Genomic DNA, 19,062 nt, shown 5'->3' with positions numbered 1-19,062 from the left:
ACGCGGGGAGGGGGCGGCCGCCCCGGCGGTGCCCCGGGGAGGAGGCGAAGCGGCTCATCCGAGGGACGGGAAGTCTCGGGCGAAAATAACGTACGAGACATTCAACGTTAAACAGGCGCCCGGCGGGGCACTCACCCGGCTCGGAAATCGGAGCAAACTCTCATTCACGCTCCCCGCCGTGCCCAGGCCGCCGGAGCCAGGCGCCGCCCCGAGAGCCGCTGCGCCGCCGGGAGGCGGCCGCGCCCGCTCGGCCCCCGCCCGCCGCGGGCTCCGGGCGCGGGCGGCAGCAGGTGCCCGTCCGCCGCCTCCTTCTCCGGCCGCCGTGCCGAGGCCGTGCCGAGCGCCCTGCGCAGCCGCCGCCGCCGCAGCGCCGAGCCGCTCGCCGGGGCCGCGCCGCGCCCCGCCCCCGGCGGCCCGGCGGCGGGAGCCCGCAGAGGCGGGGGCGGGCGGGGCGCAGCCCGGCCTATGGGCGGCCCGCAGCGGTGCGGCGCCGCAGAGCCGGAGCCCCGCAGAGCTCGGCGGCCTTACCCGGCCCCGGCCCCGGCGAGCCGCAGCGCGCCCGGAGCCCGCCCGCCGAGGAGCCCGGACGCCTAGCAGGCAAGGACCTCCGTGCCGGGCCGCGGGGACGGGGCTGAGTATGCTCTTTGTTATGCAGCCTGTGCCGGAACGCGTGTGCTAGCGGCGGCCGCTGGCGGAGATGCGCCGTGCCGCACCCGGAGCCCTGCGGCACCTGGGGCCGCGCCGCTGCCAGCCCTGTCCCGGAGCCGCTCGTGGGGCCGTAGCCGCGCACACGCCGGGCGCGGGACTCAGCCCTCAGCCCTCAGCTCTGTCCCGCTGCAGTGGCCCCGCGGTACCCGCGGCTGGGCCCGCTGTCTTGAGCTTGTACCCAGCAGAGCAGGCTGCGGGGAAGGGTCAGTTCTGCGTGGGTACGTCGCTGTACCGACGCTGTGGGTGCTCGTTCATTGTTTAGTAAGCATAGAGCGCCATACACCATTGCTCATGCATCATCTGTTGTATCTGCGCTGCTGCTGTTAACGCTGATCTCCTTTGTTGCTTAAAGGGAGAAAGCCTCTTACTTTCCGTCCCGCACGTGTCCCATCCGCTGGCCCGGGGGACGCAGAGCGCATAGCCCAGTGGTCACCATGCAGCTCCGGAGCAGCCCCGCGTGCGGCCTGGTGGTGTACCCGGCGAGGTCCCTGCCCTGGACATGGCCCGGGGCTGTCTTTATGGCAGCAGGTCAGTGCACGGGGCTGCAGCGGAGCGCATTCCACGCTGCCATTCTGCCATTTCACGTCATCGCGTGCCCTTTGCTTGTGTCATGTCTTTGTAACTTTCCCTGAGAATGAAGGATTTATGAATCAAAACCTGGGGGAGTGGATCTGTGCGGAGGCTGAGTCAGATCGCAGAAAATGAGAGCCAGGAGCATGCAGTCGCATGGCACATTTACAAACAGGGCTTCATTCATCTCCATGTGCTGCTCCTGGTGCCGGCAGCACCGCACTGGGTCTCAGGCTGCCTGGGAACGCTGTTTGGTCTTCCTGGGGCATTGCTCTATAACCTCCATAGGATTTCCGTTACAGTGTGTACTTTCCCTGATGAGGTTTTATTACACTGAACGCACACTAATAGCAGGAGGAATTTGATAATCTGAATGCAATTCCCACACCCTCCTCTTGGTTCCTATTATTTGATGTGTGAAGGACTGACAGCTCAGGTCCCAGCAGCAATTTTTCCCTCTGTACTGTATGATTTGCTAATTATGAAAACAAAACGAGCCTTCCCCTGAGCGTGCGCCCCTCTTTCCTTCCTATTTCCTTCCTCATCCCGCTAATGATACTCAACTCCTTCATGGTAATTTGGGAGCTGCAGAAGTTTGGATTTGTCTACGGAGATATTTCTGCAGAAGCCTCCAGATGCAAAGGGAGAAGTCTGCTGCAGGCATGATGGTCTCAGAGGTTTGTTCCTTGGCATGGAGGTGTTAAGTGGGGGGCACAGTAATGAATGTCATCAGCACTGGGAAGGAGGACAAGTTGTGGTGAAAGAAACACATATCTTAAAGTTTCAAATGTGAGATCTAAGCAGCAATTTTGGTGATCTCCCTGATTTCTGTTTCAGATGAAAGCAGCAGCCTTGCAGGACGGTGTCACTTTTCATCAGCAGGGCCTTCCCTACTATTCTGCTTGGTTTTAGCCCTTCACTTCCAGGGCTGTGTTCCTCACAGTTGCTTATTTTCCCTCTCTGCTGTGCCAGGTCTTTCTTTCTTCTTGCAGCCCTCCGTGTCCATCTTACCTGACATTATGCTGGTTACTTTACCTGCCTGCCCCCTTCTCTCTGCTTTTCTCTTCTCAAGGCTTTTCTCTCACTTTTGTGCCATTTCATATGTTCTCTCTTCCTCCCATCTTTTTTACTACTTCTCCTGGCTTGATTTTTATAACCTGTCTTGCTCTCTGCTTTCTGAAATCTCTATTGAATCATTGAATCATTTGAGTTGGAAGGAAGCCTTAAAGGTCATCTGGTCCAACCCCTGCACTGCACAGGGACACTTACAGCTCAGTCAGGTGCTCAAAGTCCCATCCAGTCTGACCTTGAGTGTCTCCAGGGACAGGGCTTTCACCGCATCTCTGGATAACCTGTTCCAGTGCTTCAATTGAATGACATTGATGAAGATGTTACAGAGCACCCCAGTACTGACCCCTGGGGTACACCACTCATCAGTGATCTCCATGTGGACACTGAGCCATTGACCACCACTCTCCAGGTACGATCTCACAACCAGTCCATTGAAGAGTAGTCCAATCATCAAATCCGTATCTTTGCTATTTAGGGAGAAAGATGTTTCAGGGGCTGTACTAAACCTTCCCCTTAGGGCTTTTTTCCCACACTGCTCACTGTCCCACTCTGTCCTTTCTCCTGGCTGACATTTCCACGTGTATAGACACACTCATCCATACATATTTCCGTACTCCACTCCGGATCTTCCATTCTCCAACTGAAACAAAGAACAAACTCATGCTGAAGGTCTGATCCTGTCACCCCTCTTTCCCAGCACCGGCAGTGTACTGCTCTGTGCCCTTCCTCAGAGACACACTGTCAGGTAGACTGAAGAATTAAGTATGTGGGAAACATTCCTAAATTCAGGAGGGAAACTGGGAAAGTAGCTTGTTCAGCCTGCACTGTATACAGAAGCCTAAGTAACTAATGGTATTTACTTCATATTTCTAAGTTTTATTTTGGTAGTGAAAAGTCTATAATTTTAAGTAAGGGACACAGCTATGTATTGCTCAGCACCGAGCAGAGGAGCTGAGGGGAGGCCTGATGGCGGCTGCAGCTCCTCACAGGGAGCGGAGGGGCAGAGCTGAGCTTTGCTCTGTGTGACAGCAACAGGGCCCGAGGGAACGGGATGGAGCTGTGGCAGGGGAGGGGTGGGGTGGGGATTAGGAAAAGGTTGTTCACTAATAGGGCGGTGGGCACGGCTCCGAGCTGCTGGAGTTCAAGGTGCGTTTGGATAGCGTTCTCAGACATAGGAGCTGATTTTGGGGATGGTCCTTTGTGGAGCCAAGGGTGGGACTCAATTATACTCATGGGTCCCTTCCAACTCGGGATATTCGATGATTTAAATTATCTTTTGAATCCTAGTCTGATCCAAAATAGGACCAAAAAATGCTTTTCCTTTCCCTCCCCCAGTTGCCTTGTTTTATGCATTTGTTAAACCACTCTGCAGCCATTGTGAGAGAAGTGTTTTTTCCTCTTTAGGGCCAAGTTCTGTGTGGGGCTGGGATCCTGGCTTGCCTGCTTCTCTTTTTTTCTGAAGCCAGAGAGAGAGAAGCAGTGTGACTGCAGGATTACAGGTGTGGGTGGGAGGCAGAAGAATAGATGCATTACCCAAAAATGCTATTTTAACCTCAGGGGGTGGAGTTGTTTAGTAATATTTCTCCTTTCCTATCACTGCAAACAGCATCGTTGGAGATTGAGGGCAAGTGTTAGATTTTGCTATTTAAATCAAACTTAATTTTGAAAAATCTGATTTAATAATTAAACTATATATATTTTTTTGTCTTTCAAAAAGAATACTGCTGAGTGGCTGGGGCAAACAGAGCTCCATCCCACGGATCCCACCTTCGCCTCCTGGCAGCTTACCTGACTCATAAAGGGAGTGGGCGATTTTGTGTGCCACCTACATCAGCTCAACATTTCCCTTTGTGGCGAGAGTTAATCACCACTCTTGTCATATTATTTCACCGACCTTCCTGAAGATGCGATCTGTCAGGGGTAATTATTTATCTTTCAGACCATCCTAAAAACTTGTTAAAATAGGTGTTTTTTTCCTGAATTCAGCAAAAATACTCAGGTGGTCCATTCCGAAAAGGTTTTCTGTGCTCACTGTTAAATGCTGGCAGTGTACTTGGGTCTACTTCAGGACCAGGAAGGGGTTACATTTGCAGAGGACTCATCTCTACCACAAGATGTGCCATCTGGAGAGGCAAGGTGGGTCAGTGGGTGAAGATCCTTCCCCTGCAGGAAGAAGAAACAGTGGGGTTGCAGCCATGGTGATGAAGGATTTTTTGTTTTGACAGCAAAGACAGTGTTCGTATCAGACCAAAAGCAAAAGTTAGGAAAAATGGGCATGCTTTAGGGCACATCAAATCGCTCTTTATAACCTGTTTATGTAACCTATATAGCTCTTTCACTTGCGGGTGAAGAGATTATATGTAGTAGGCTGGTATTTGTCAAGCAGAAAATACTGCACAAATGAAGGCGTATGGATAGGAATAAGAACAAAAAAGCAAAAATGGCAATACAATGAATGTCTGTGCAGGAGGCAATGAAAGAAGGGATGGGGGAAATGAAAATGGACCTTCAGCAAGGTTACTCCGTATTGCATAGAGGATATGAATTGCTGTAGAAGATGAGAGGAAGCTTGAGCAGAAAACATGATATTTCTGCTAAAGAAATTTCTGTTATGAGGTACAGGAAGCCAGAGAAGGAATGAGTTGAGACCACTCTGAAATTTAACGCTTAAAGAAGAATCTCGGTGATTCTCAAAAAGAAAAAAAAAACATCTGATGATCCATTTTTCTGGCTAATGGGCCAGAAAAAGAATTTCATATGAGTCTCCGTATTCCTCTGTCTCAGCCAGAATCAAGAAACAGGATACTAAAAAGAGAGAACAGTTGAGAAACATGGCTGAAGAAAGGGTAAGGATGTTGCTAAAACATCAGCAGAGAGGGAGGGTTGCTACCTTGACCTCTCTGGAACCAGAAAAATGCTCAGGAATCATGTGGGATGCTGCAGGGCAGGAGTCAGCATCCTGGGACAGGGAACACCAGAGTATCCCATGGGGAGTGAACCATCTGCCATCCCCCAGTATAAATAGGTTTAGTTCCGTTCTTGATGAGTCTGCGTCTTAAACGCACTGTAAATACAGGAGCTCTGTCCTGGAGATAGGAATGCTACAGCTGTCCCACCCTTCCTGTCCTCTCCCACACCAGAATTAATTCCTCTGTTCTGTTCTTCTGTGTGCCTGTGGGTCCTCAGCCCAGCCTGCTAAACAATGAGGGCAAGATAAGGGCTTGGGCAGACTCCATAAGCATGTGACTCCTGGATCTAGGACATCAGTGAGCTCTGTGGGGTGAGTGCTGAGAGGGGCAGCAGCAGTGAGGAGGCAGAGCAAGGGGCGAGCACCTCATCTTGGGGAGAAACAGCTTAGGAAACTGAAGGTGTGGGAGCCTCGAGGAAAATGAGCGTAGGAGGATGAAGCCATGGATGGCTAAAAATAACAGTGTGGTACAGATAATGTGACATTTTACACCGACTGTGCTTGTCAACCCTTTTGTGTTTTGAAAAGCAAGTCTTACCTTTAGGCATTCTAATTGCTACCTACCAGCAAGGACCGCTGGCATTTGGGGCTGTCACTTTGTCCACCAGCCTTCTTCTCTTCAGTGCTGGTCTAGTGGTTGTCACCAAGTCTGCAGCAGGGAGCTCTTTGTGCTCCAGCCTGATGTAAATATTGACTTATCCCTAATTATGCTTTGATTTCTTTGGAGGGTGATTGCTTTTTTCAGCTGGTAGTGGCTAGCACGTGTACTCCCTTTGACAATGATGCTAGTCTCAGTGTTTGAGCTGGATTAAAACACCACTAGAACTCCATTTGCAGGCAGGCTGTGGAGTGTGGAATTTGGGTGTGAACTGACCTCAAATGCATTTTTCCAGTCTTTCTGGGGAAGTGCAAGCTCTTTGGCCCCATGGCTGCTCAGTCAAAGCAGAGTGTCAGCCTTGGTACCCATATCATGTGTTGAATGGGAACAAGTGGTTTCCTCCGAAACTCTGGGCCCCTGTAGTGGGTGGGAAAGAAAGGAGGAAGGGACAATAACGAAAATAATAAAGAAGAAAGCAAGGTGAAAGGCTTCTCTGCCTTTTGATGGCAGCTCAGTAGCTGGGCAGTATGGAGCAGAAGGAAATTGCTTGGTTAATGCAGAGTAGCTGCTTGCTATTGTCAGAGCCATCTCCTACGGATCCTTTCCAAAAAAATCAGATTTGAACTATCAACATGGGTTGACAGTGATAGGACAAGGGGGAATGGTTTTAAACTGAGACAGGGGAGATTTAGGTTAGATATTAGGAGGAAGTTTTTCACACAGGGAGTGGTGACACACTGGAACAGGTTGCCCAAGGAGGTTGTGGATGCCCCATCCCTGGAGGCATTCAGGGCCAGGCTGGATGTGGCTCTGGGGAGCCTGGTCTGGTGGTTGGCAACTCTGCACATAACAGGGGGGTTGAAACTAGATGATCACTGTGGGCCTTTTCAACCCAGGCAATTCTGTGATTCTATGATATGATTCTAAGCTTCTTAGCTTAGATTCTTAAGACTTCTTAATTTCTCCTCTCTTCTCCCTCCATCTTACACCACTTTCAGGTAATGTTTTCTATATCTCCAGCATGCAATTATTTGTGAACATTTTGAAACAGTTTATGGTCAGTTCTTATTGCAGGGTTTAACTTCAACAGTTCTTTCATCCTTCATTTTCACCCTGCTCTGTTCCTGGAGAGCAGCCAGCTCCCTCTGAATGCCGTTTGCTGCACTGTGCAAGCCGTGCTCTCCTCATCCCCTGCCCTAGGAGAGGCTGTCCCTGTCCCTGCAGCTGTGACCTCCAATGCTCAACGACTCTGAGCTGCGGTAATGTGATCTGCTGGTTGCAGCAGAAAGGTGTCAGCAGCCTTGGGCTGTGTTGCTGGTCTGTTCCTGCCTGCTGGGAGCTGTGGGGAAGGATGCTAGTCTTCCCTTCCCTGCAGTGACAGTCATACATCTTCCTTTTACAGTGAAATTGCTGTAAATTGCCCAATTTGTTATTAATATACACATAGCAGTATTTTGAGTACCTTGCAAGAATGAAATCTGACATGTGTAGCTTGTGGCTTGCCATACCACTTTCAAATGTACCCGATTGGTTTACAGATTCAATGCACGATGTCTGCATTTGCACATTGCACTCTTGGGCTCCCGTGTTTTGCATTGATGATAAAGCAGCTTTCACATATTCCTGACTTTTTCATTAATTGCATTCCAATATTATTTTTTCAATCATTTTCAGGAAATGCAGAAATGTGGAGGTGCAGGCACAGTAACTGCAGGACTATAATTGAACTTGGAGACTCTCATTTGGAAAGAATGTGGGTCACAATTGATTACAGCTGCGCAAAGCACACCCTTGCTCAGCTGTATCTCTGCACATGGAGCGTTTGTGATACTTGCTTTCTGTTGAGCTTAGACTTGTTTGTATACATGGCACAGAAGTTCACAAAAAGGTTTCGTCTGTGCCAGAGGAGACTCATGGCAATACTTTTGTTTTGATGTGCCCACCATTCTTAAAACTTTCATGACTTGGTCTGAACATAGGTGGGAACATAGCTTTCCACTTCTGCATGATTTTACATGTTATTCTCAGTCAGTAAACATTTTGGAGTATGATCTCTGCTCTAGTGTCTTTCTGCTATGTGGGTTATCTGTAGGAATGGAGAAGGTCACACAAACCTCCTGACACCTGGCAATGGGTGATGCAGGAGAAAGAGGTGCCTCATACATCTGCATTGGTTCTCCCCTAGCTCCTGCAGTCACTCACGTGGCTGTTGCTTACGGAAAGGATTTGTGGAAGAAGGAGCAAATCCCAGTAACTATGAAACTTGTAAAGGATGCTTGTGCTGAAGTTTATGTTGTGTTAATGTTTTGACTTGTTGATAAAAGCATGGGATGAAGGTGAGCCTGGTTGTGTTCTCTGTTGGACGGTTCTAGTACTGAGTGTGTGGAGGATGGTTGTGATAATATACACTTATCTTAAACCATGGCTCTTTATGGGAAAGCTGACTGGAGCATAATTGTAGCAGATTACAGTACAAGATATACTCCTGTAAACTTTTAGAGGGTATTGATCTATCAAAAATATAATTTCTCCTTTTTGCATTTGTTAGGACCTATTTTCAAGAGTGTAGAATGGAGAGATGCCAAAGCAGGTAGCTATCAAGTGATCTTCTGAAGAGCAGATAAAAGTCACATTAAATAGCTTTTTTAAATACCCACATATTTATTTGCAGCAACAAAACCCTGATAAAACACAGAGTCTGATTTTTGCTAAGTACGGAACCTCCAGCATTCCAGTGGAAATCAATGCTGTCTGCTGGTGCTGAGCATCTCTAAATATTGTACGTGTGGTTTCAGACCCAGGTTAAACCCCCACTGACTTCAGGCACTCTCAGAGTAACAACAGCAATATTTAACTTCCTGACAGCCATTCTTCTTGCAGTCCTGTGTCTCTCTGCTGCTCTGCTTGGTTCAAGAATAAGATTTTCTTTTCTTTAGAAATTCAGTATATGTTCCCTGCAGACAGCTCTGATCTATGGTCCTGCTCTATACTTGGTGTATAAGCATCTCTGACTGATGCTCCCACAGTCCTGAGAAGTAATTGCAGCTTCAATAGAGGTAGCACAAGAAATTACAGCTGTTTCTGGTGTTCAGAAATGTGTTTTCTAAAATTGTAAATGAAAACGCCTGCAGAGAAAGGCAAAAAGCATAGGTTACTGTAAGGAGATTCCTGGATGGAGGTCCCAGGTAATGTGTTACCACAAGCAATGATAAGGAGCAGTTGCAGGGTTAGGATGCCAGTGTATCTATCTTTGTTACTCTGCTTGTGTTTCTTCTAAAGCTGTGGGTCACTTTGAACGTAGTGCACCTGTGTGTGGGAGTGAGCGGTAGCATTTCTTTAAATATGATGGAGGAGGGAGACATCTTCAATTTTAACAGATTTTCATGGTCCAATATGTAACCATGAATCTAAATTTAGATTGAACATTTAACCACTTAAATGATTACTTTACAGGAACAACCAAATAAAACACAGCAGAGCATGTGGGATTGGGGATGGGGCACTATAATTGATGTGGGAATCCTGAAATCAGCTCTTTGGCCCTCCACCTTTGGAAAAAAATCAGCTCAGATTAGTCTACCTTATTCTAGGAAACTGTTTTCCTCATTACTTCAGAAGAAAGCAAGTATTACCTCATCGTCACATGCCACACAACATGCTAGGAGAAAAATTCTTCCCAGTCCAAAACATGATTACCAGTTTTTACACATGAGGAAGCGTCACCAACATCTCACCATGACTCATCACACTTCTGATCTGTTTTACTACCTAGGCAAAGCTTGCTACCAAATAACCATAAGCTTCTTGCCTGTTTTCTCAGCTATCACTCTTAACGACATATGCTGGATGAGAGGGTTCTCGTTTAATAACTGTGAGGTACATTGCAATCCATTATAAAAGGGAGGGGATCTGCCCTTTGCAGAAATGCGCTCCAATAACAATAATTTGCTGACATCTGGTAACTTGTTAACTGCATTTGGAGTTAAGACAGATCTATCTGCACTCATACAAACATTTTTGAGCAGATGAAGCCATTTAAGAAACCTTTTCTGCAGAACATTCTGAAATTTGTTGCCATTCTTTGTGTTTGAGAGTAAAACCAACAGCAGTAGCAAATTTCAGGTTTCTTGATGTGTGGGATTAAAGCTGAGTTTTCTTGATTTTATATCATGAGAGAAACTAAAAAAGAGACAATAATTGACCAGAACTAAGAAAACTTTTGTATGTAAGGGGCAGAGTAAAGAGCAGGATTTTCTTGGCTCTCACTTATTAGAACAAGGATTAAAATAGATCATCAGAGGATCACCAAATATCAAAAGAGTATCAGATGTCAGAAAGATGAGAGCTTCAGTTTTTCCTACAAATATTCTTTTTTTTTTTTTCATCAAAACATCCCAAGAACAAAGTACCATAACAGAAATGTAGTCCTTGTGGCTGTTAGTAAATTACAGCAAGGGAGCAGTGCGGTGGGCGTGAGGGTTTACAACAGATGCCACAGAGCTCATCTCAGCAAGGACAGATTCTGTGAGAGAAAAGGAGGAAAAATGTGAGTACCATTTCCATCTCTGCATGAGGAGTGGTCCGAAAGGCCAAAGAATGGTCCAGCCCTTGTCATCCCTGCACACCACTGGTACTAACTTGGTGCTGATTTTACAGCAGCAACCCTAGAAATAAGAAAGAAATGCTGAGGGAGCTTCTCTGCCAGTCTGGCTATCAGTGTATCAGGCATAGGAAAGATGCAGGCAGCACTGGGCTTCACATGGGATTTCTCAGCAAGACTCTTCAGATCAGAGAGGCTGCAGTGATTCATATCTTTGAATATGTTTTCAACTCTTTTTCCTTTTAATGATGCTGAGGAAAGGGGTGTTGAGGCAAAGGTGTATCTGTCACTTCCTACACTCTGCTCCCTAGCAGCGGGCAGGCTGCTGCTTACAGCTTAGGACTGCTGGAAGAAATACTGCAGTGATTTTGTTTTTTTTTGAGGAAGGGAAACAAATGCCAACAATGGTAACTGATTGACTCACAGCATAGAAAGTAAAGGAAAAACATTCCAGAAGATTTTTCTCAGAAGCCTGAATCCTTTTAAATCTCACTTTGATGATTCCAAGTGCCTCTTCTTGCATGGCCATATCTTGCTTCCCAAAGACCTGGAGTGCCTGGAGACCAGTGTCGTCACCCCTCACCAGGAGTGCTTGTAGGGGTGCTGTTAGCTGCAGCGTCCCATGGGAAATGGCCATCTGGGGGAGCACAACTTCTAAAGCCTGTTCTAGGTACCTAGCTTCAGTCTCCAACAGCCACAGAATGGCTGAGGCTGGAGGCACTTTTGGAGATTGTCTAGAGCAGTTCCACCAGGACCAGCTGCTGCTGGCTGCCCAGGACTGGATCCAGTTGGGTTCTGTGTGTCCCCAAGGATGGAGACCCCACAGCCTCTCCAATCAAGGGGTCAGCCACATTCCATATAAAAAAGTTAGACATCGTGTCAATGCTTCTAAATGCAAAATAATAAATGTTGGTCTCTTCAGGTTTTCTTTTTGTTCTTTTTTCTTTTCCTAAGAAAGGAAAGAAATGTGATCGTTGTTTTTTTTTCCTAAGGTAGGTAATATTTGCTCTGCAGAACATCCTCATGGATGCCTTGGGGATAATCCCACTAATTTCACTTCTGTACCAAGGCAGTATCTGTCTGTGTGGCAGAAAAATAGCGGTGTCACCAGAGTTCTAGGTGGTACTGTGGGCCATTATTGACATGATTTATTTAGCACTTAGCAACCTCAATCAGGCCCTTTGTACTGGGCATCGTCCCAGCAAACTGGAAGGCAGGCAGCCAGTTCCCAAAGAAGGTATTATTTAGCTGTTAAACTGTATGTTACAAAGAAATAGGTGGGGAAGAGCAAGGACACTGAAGCATTTGTGCTAATCTCTGAACTTTAGCATCTTTACTCCCCTCATCACAGCTATAAATGGGAGAAAACTGAGATCCTGGCTGCACTACCCAAGGGCTTCAGTGAGTCAAACAGCTAGAACTGTCCTGTAAGCATAAGAAACAGTCACGTCCATTTTTCAGTTGCAGTGTTTTTTCAGTTAGGGAATTAGCCCAAGAGAAAATGAAGAAAGGACACAATTATTTCTTGTCTTGGAAAAATGCCTTTCCCTTGAAAAGACTTATCTTCAAGTCTGCAAACAAGAACAGTAGGGGGTTTCTTCTCTTGATGTTGGTTCTCAAGTAGAGGAAGAAAGGAATAAAAATGTTGTTGTCACCAAAGGAGGAAAACAGCATCTGAGTGAACAGGTGTCAGAGTTTAGAGGTGTGTTCTGTATTTTGGGTCAATCTAGAATTTACCAATCCAACTCACTTCACTGAGAAAAGCACCAGAAAGGAATTTAGAAGGATGGAAGAATCAAGCAGATAGATTGGTGAAAATCTTTGGAGGTTTTATAGAAAGGTAAGAAGTTGTTCTGGATGGGCATGCCCGGTTACCCCACCTCCTTCTACGTGTTTGAGTGACCTGGTCTGGCAGGAGGTGTCCCCGCCCACAGAGTGGAAATAGATGGTCTTTAAGGTTGCTTCCAGCCCAAGCTATTCTATGATATCCACATGTGACATCAGCCTTGATTCTCCTTTTTTTTTTTCTTGTCTCTCTTGGTCAACTGACTGGCATTCATAGGTTGTCTTTGAGGGAGGTGCAGCCTCAGCAGGAGGCAGGAGACTGCAGAGCCATGAAAGCCCAAGCCCTGGGGCGATGCTGGAAGCTGATCCTCCAGCATCCAGAGCCTGCAGATTTGTCTTCCAAGGGAGCACTCAAACACAAAACCCTTTGTAATAAGAGACCAGGCTGCAGCACAGCTATTCCCTTGACCCACAATAAAACACATGTAAATTTGTAGTGTAGAGGAGGTATCCACTTTTATGACCTGTTTACATACCGCCTTTTTGTTACAGCACTCCTTGACGACAACAGGCAGCTAAAGGTCAAGGCTCTGCAAGTTGTGGCGGAATGAATTAAAACTCAGAGAGAGAATCCAGCATCTTTGACGCAGGCTGGCCAACAGAGGTCTGCTCCCCACAAAGCAGAAAGCCCCAAATAGCCAGAAATTATTTCAGTTTGTGAAGATTGCCTTAATCAACTTGTAGCCCAAAAGCATTTTGTTTCCTTCTATCTGCATTCCTGCTTCTCGTCTCATGATTCCTGACATCTGAGCTTCTCTAATTCTTTGTATTTTTACGAAATTTCATGCTGAGAGATTCCAGTGCTTCAGCTGATTACCTTGAAACTATGTTATTTTTATGTTCCTTTATAATAAGCGGTGTAAAACAATAGCCACATAAATATGGGCACTCTCAAACTTTTGTGCACGTGCCAGACAAAAAGTTCTGTTGGAGTTTGTAGTAGCTGTACAAAATAAACAGCCTCATAAAAAGTTGGCTGCAGTGATATCATCCAAGTGTCTCCAGCATGTTCCAGAAAGACTGAATTTAATCCATGCTGCAGTTAATGTTTTATTTGAAACTTTGGTGTTCCTCTCAGAAATATATCCATCCCCAGCCCATCTTTAATAAGCAGATGCCAGCTGGGTCTGGGTTCAGCAGTGCTGACAAGGGATCATGGGAATTTAAACAGAAAACAACACAAAAATAATCACAAACCAGCGTGGTTCTCAGTGGCAGTTCAAAAACATTTGGATGGGGTCATGGGGTGGTTGTCTCAGATTTAGAGATGGCACTGATGCATCTTGCAGTAGAACTATACCATAGGAGAATAAAAATGAAATGTGATTTTTTTGTGTTCTTTCCGAGCAGCTTCAAGAACCAGAAAAAAGAGCTCTCAGGATGCCAGAGCCAGCAAAGTCCACTTCTGCCCCCAAAAAGGGCTCCAAGAAAGCCGTGACAAAGACCCAGAAGAAGGGCGATAAGAAGCGACACAAGAGCAGGAAAGAGAGCTACTCCATCTACGTCTACAAGGTGCTAAAGCAGGTCCACCCCGACACCGGCATCTCCTCCAAGGCCATGGGCATCATGAACTCCTTTGTCAACGACATCTTTGAGCGCATCGCGGGTGAGGCCTCGCGCCTGGCGCACTACAACAAGCGCTCCACCATCACCTCGCGGGAGATCCAGACAGCCGTGCGCCTGCTGCTGCCCGGAGAGCTGGCCAAGCACGCCGTCTCCGAGGGCACCAAGGCCGTCACCAAGTACACCAGCTCCAAGTAGCCCAGCGCTGCTTCTCCAGTGGGCCCATTGAGCACAGGCACAGGTAGGCAGCTATGGTTTGGATGAAGTCACAGCTATTCTCCATGGCGATGGACAGACTTGGGATGGGCATTAGGAGCTGGCTAGTGGAAGATGAGGCAGCAAACTGGATGCTGGCTTATTTTCATTATGAGTTCAGGATGTGCTACGGGTTCCGCACGCTGCACGTCAGGCGACGCTGGTGGAGGAGGCCTCTGCTTTCACATCTCATCTGAAGGGACTGGCTGCAGCATATCCAAATTCTCCTTTGTGCTTGAAAAGCATGCATGTGTGGTGATGGCCATGATGGCTGGCTGCTCCAGAGATATTGCCTCTGAAGTCTTCCTGGCTGCTTTCATACAGTCGTCCAAGATGGGCACCAAGAAGATTGCACTGTATCCACTCTGTGATAGTCAGGATCCATCCTGTTGTACAGCAGAACAGCCTACCCGTACTGGTCAAGCTGACATCAACAGCCACAGCAACCACCAGGCACAGTCCACAGACTAAAATCTGATCCAGCAGAGATCCTGCTTGGCAATGGCCTCTGTTAAAGACGCTGTGACAATGCCCTGTGCTGTCCCTCCTTGCTGCTCCTGAGGGAGGAGAAGCGAGCAGGCTGGTGGCACAGGCATGTGTGGCCTTATCCACCAGGATGCCAGAGCCACCAGCTGCCTCTCAGCTTGTGCCAAAGCATCTGGACAGATAAGGGCAATGATGGGACCCGGTCATTACCTCCTCCAGCTGCTGCTTTGCCAACTCTGAGACCTACTTCAGTGTGCAAGACATTGCTAATGCTGCTGCTTTTTGGAGACTTTTTTCTGCCTGTGTGCTCTCTTCTGCCGTGTTCACTGTAATGATGGACAAGTGGGTGCTGTCCAAGGGGCTGTGAGCAGCCCCTGCCTTTCCTGCTTCGCTCATTTGCTGGCAAGCGAAACAAAGTCAGGGCTGGGTGAATAGGTAGGGACTCTTAAAATATCACTGCATCTCACTAGTATTTCACAAATTAAATCATTCTAAGCTACTTCAGATATTCCCCATGCCTTCTCAAGATCTACAGTAAGGTGAGCAATAATAAAATCCCCATAAAGCCATAGAGATTAGTGGAGGAATGTCTCAGTTACAAGTTTAGCATGCCTGAACTGCTGGGTAACAGATAAAGAGCATGTGTAGAAGTGGTGTGAAGTTGAAGCTTCCTACTCAAAACACAAAATTAGCCAACACTGAAAAAAGTCAGAAATTCTGGTAGGCTTTAGCACTTTCAGATCAAAAATATTCATGCCTAAATTGCTTTTTGCAATTTATTCTGTAAATAAAAAGAGCAGCAAAGATACAGCATCCAGAACTAATGCAGGTGCTCTCCAAAATTCATTGCTAGTAATAAGACAAATTCCTACCCTTAAATAACAGTCTTGTGGTACATCTCTCGTTTTCCACTACTTTTTATCTCCATCTTTTTTCTTTGCCCTTTGAGAATGATGGGGACTCGTGTTGCTTTTGGAGATGCAGAATTCTGCATGTCTGGAAGATTCAGTTGCTTCCTGGCTTATAAGGGTGTTGCAGAATCCAGTTAGCCTGAGGAAGGGGCTGTTTGCAGCCATGCCAATGAGAGCGCCTCAGAAACCTGAGAGTAACATGAGCTCCCACGTGGACACTGTGCAGGAGCTAAGGACAGGTGGCAGCCTACTGCAGCTTGGGGTTTGAGCACCCCACACCCAAAAATAGGCTCTCCTGCTGTGCTTTGCTCAGTGGCAGGACACTGGAGTGTTTTCAGCCACACTTCATACAGTAATTCCAGCAGGAATCACTAGCGATATCTTTCAGAAAGCACGAGCTGTGTCTCTAGACTCCAGCAAGCAAGCAGCAAGCAGCTCCCAATATTTGGCAGCAGAAATCTGTCGCCAACCTCAACCATTTCCTCATGGCACTTTGGAAGAGACAGCTTAGCACTTCCTTCGGTTTTCCAATTAAATAGTCAAAATCAGATACCAAAGATGAAAAAGTACCTGCACTGTCGTACCTGCACTGTTGAACCACCGTCACTGCCCCCTCTCCCAGCAGAAGTCAGAAAGCAGGGGTTGCAGAGGGGAAATAAGGCTGTTTCAAAGAGGAGAAATGGCAATTTAAGACTGCAGAAGTACTTGAAGGCTTAAGGGGGTTTTTATGTTGCTTAACGCCTGGTGGCTGTGACTGATCATCTCCATCCACCTACAGCTTAGGCTGTCATTTCACACATAATTTGCTCCTCACTCTCCCTTCGTATCATTTTCTGTTTGCCCCTGACAACCTGAAGGAGAGGACTGAGGAACTGATCCGGGTTAAAATGAAAGTTTTATTTTTTTTTTACTGTTGCAGGGTTCATTTTAACCCAGTTCTGGTGGCTGCTCTGATTTGTCACTGTCACACAGATACTTGCGGCAGCCAAGGAAGGGCTGAGCTGGGAGAGGCAAGGCTGCCATCAGCTGGGACTGAGTCAAAAGCAGTTGTGAAGTCAAGGGCCATAGTGTCAAAGCACAGGTGACAAAATGAAACCTGTTTCTCTGCCGTCTGTGCAGGCTCACAATCACATCAGTTCAATGGGAGCTATTTTGGCTGGGATGGGCTTGGACTGAGCCTTAGGGGCAATAGAAAATGGTCTGAAAGTGGAAGGATCAAAGCAGCAATTGTCCATTTATTAAACATTAGTGTGGCGTGTTGTACAGGTCCCTGGTTAGGAGGTGTTCTGCAGAAAAGAGGGCTTCATACTTGTGGGTCTGTGCTTGTTAAAAAGTTTTTTCAGCTCTGGAAATGATAAGATAATTTGAAAATGAAAATAATATGCCTAGTTATGCTGACCCCACCTGATTCCTACTGCAACAACAGAAGCACCTGTGGGACATTCCCATATTTTGCCACCAAATGAAAAAATTAAAAAAGGGAACTGCACTGAACGTTGGAAAAGGAAACTGCACAGAGTAACATAACGTTGACGTTAACCCTGTGTTAGTCACTGCACTGAGTTACTTGGTTTTATATACAATTTAAGAGATAAAATTAGTTGTAATAGATCTATGTCCTAGGGAGGGCCCTGCTTCCCCAGAGGGGCTTCAAGACCACACTTCACAGAGAGCTAAACCTACAAAAGAACTGAGCAGCCACGTGCATGGTCTGGAGGTTTCCTTACACTCCAGACAGATGGATCTTCGGTCAAGGATGGCAAACGAGTGGCAGTAAACAGAGGAGGAGGGCCTGTCTTGGAGGTCATTGTGTGTGACCTGAGACCTGTGTGGACCTGACCTGAGACCACCCTCAGGACAGAGGCACCCCTATGTCCCCACCACACCCAGCCAAGCTTGGCATGGCTCGTGCACAGCCCGGAGCCCTCCTCCCACCACAGCATCTCCTGACACCTTACATCCAGAGCAAACTGTTTACAGGGAAAGGAAGAGTGAGATATAAACCATAAAAATCATCTGCTGCTAGGATTTGGGAAGTTCCCTGGGACCAGCCCCTGGGGAGCAATCTTTCGTGCTTGCATCCATGCATGGTATCTTGCGGGCTTGTGTACACAGAGTTTTTCTGACAATAAGTGTTACATAATGTATGGTCTGTGTTATATTACTGTTGTTTTATGAGATACATTGCAGCTGATTACCTGTTTTCTGTTAAACATATAAATAAAATGTAAATGCAGACCTGTTGGAAGCTAGGTGAGACGCAGCCCTCAGGTGCCTTTGCTTCTGCCCTTTCACAACCCCAAGCAAGCCCTATGTTTCTCATTCTGCTGGAAACACAGGGCAGTGTCCCATGGAAGGGAGCACTCCTGGTGCTCTGGACATGAGTTACACCAAACCTGTCAGCCCTTCCTGCTCCTGTGCACGCAGGTGCAGACGGTTCTTTCTTGTGGTGCGTGCTGTCCAACAGCTCTCATGTGGTCCCCAGGGACAACACTTCCCCCCTCACACACAGCCAGAAGCACTGAGATTCTTGAGCTAAAAAAGCGTTCCAGACACATTCAGAATTTCTTTTTATGCAACCTAGTGATCACTGTCACTGAAACCATCTTTCTTTGGACTATGAGATGTTTGTAGGCAGCAGCATGGAATAGGATTAAGCATCTGAAAACCCCCGGAAGAGAAAGAGCTTCCTTTTAAAGAGGGATCAGAAAGTACCCTCAAATGAAGCACTCATCTGTTGGGCATCAGCATGATATTGCACTCGCTGCACTGGGAAATGAGGGTGCTTTGCTGATGGAGAAGGAAGCTAAGACTCAGATGCCACATGATGGAGAAACAAGCTAAGAGTTCAGCTATGCTATGTAACAGAAATCAGAGCTAAAGAGATTTAGAGTCTCTAAAGACAAACTCATAAGTTCAGCATAATTCAGGAAAAGAAGCATTTAGAAAAAAATAGCTATCTAACTGATCTGAACCAGAGTATTTGTCTCCGAAGAAATAAATAATGCTGCTGCTAATGCTCATTTCCTCTCTGGTAACCCTTTGCAGAGCAGCACTCTCAATGCATTTTTATAGCAGAACTGATACCTGGGCCTCGGGAAGAGTCAAACCAGGTGACAAAAGGTAGAGCATAGTCTATGGTCACGCTCCTCTGGGATGCTGGGAGAACGGAGCCAACATTTCAGTTATCCAGTTATTATGTAGTTATGAACTGCAGAGACCATCAGATGGACTCAAGTGCCACATGACTGTGGCTGTCTGCAGATCCAGAGGAAACTGAGAGAACCAGATTAAAATGTGTGAAAGCAGACCACACCATGGGTAGTTCACTTCTTGAGCCCTTTGCTGAAGGATATTGGAAATAAAACCTCACTGTGGCCTTCCAATATTTGAAGGGAACGTATAAACAGGAGGGGGAACAGCTTTTTACAAGAGTGGATAGTGATGGGACAAAGGGGAATGGTTTTAAACTGAGACAGGGGAGATT

General features: G+C 46.9%; 2 protein-coding genes across 8 annotated transcripts in view; one reads left to right on the top strand and one right to left on the bottom strand.

Moving 5' to 3' along the window:
- Positions 1-435, bottom strand: part of GRAMD4 (GRAM domain containing 4) — a 78,020-nt gene extending 77,585 nt beyond the window's left edge. The window contains exon 1 of one of the 2 annotated variants that reach the window (XM_085217664.1): positions 136-435. In XM_085217664.1, coding sequence (XP_085073790.1) covers positions 136-164 — 29 coding nt within the window. In that variant the 5' untranslated portion in view covers positions 165-435. The remainder of the gene's footprint in view (positions 1-135) is intronic. The other variant, XM_085217673.1, reaches the window with a different exon arrangement.
- On the top strand, positions 385-17,827 carry LOC100549552 (histone H2B 5-like). 6 transcript variants are annotated; one of them, XM_085217686.1, is made up of 3 exons: positions 385-597; positions 1,061-1,236; positions 13,711-17,827. In XM_085217686.1, the coding sequence occupies exon 3, from the start codon at positions 13,741-13,743 to the stop codon at positions 14,119-14,121; it is 381 nt and encodes a 126-aa protein (XP_085073812.1). In that variant the 5' UTR covers positions 385-597; positions 1,061-1,236; positions 13,711-13,740; the 3' UTR covers positions 14,122-17,827. The 6 variants fall into 6 exon arrangements, with proteins under 6 accessions (XP_085073812.1, XP_085073828.1, XP_085073822.1 ...); XM_085217712.1 differs by lacking the exons at positions 385-597; positions 1,061-1,236 and adding exons at positions 2,054-2,758; positions 4,067-4,269; XM_085217721.1 differs by lacking the exons at positions 385-597; positions 1,061-1,236 and adding exons at positions 2,828-3,094; positions 4,067-4,269.
- Positions 17,828-19,062: the final 1,235 nt, after the last annotated feature.

The sequence above is a fragment of the Meleagris gallopavo genome, chromosome 1 (assembly GCF_905368555.1).
Source record: "Meleagris gallopavo chromosome 1, MGAL_WU_HG_1.1, whole genome shotgun sequence".
Classification (NCBI taxonomy): Eukaryota; Metazoa; Chordata; class Aves; order Galliformes; family Phasianidae; genus Meleagris; species Meleagris gallopavo.
This window is presented reverse-complemented; position numbering and strand designations above follow the sequence as displayed.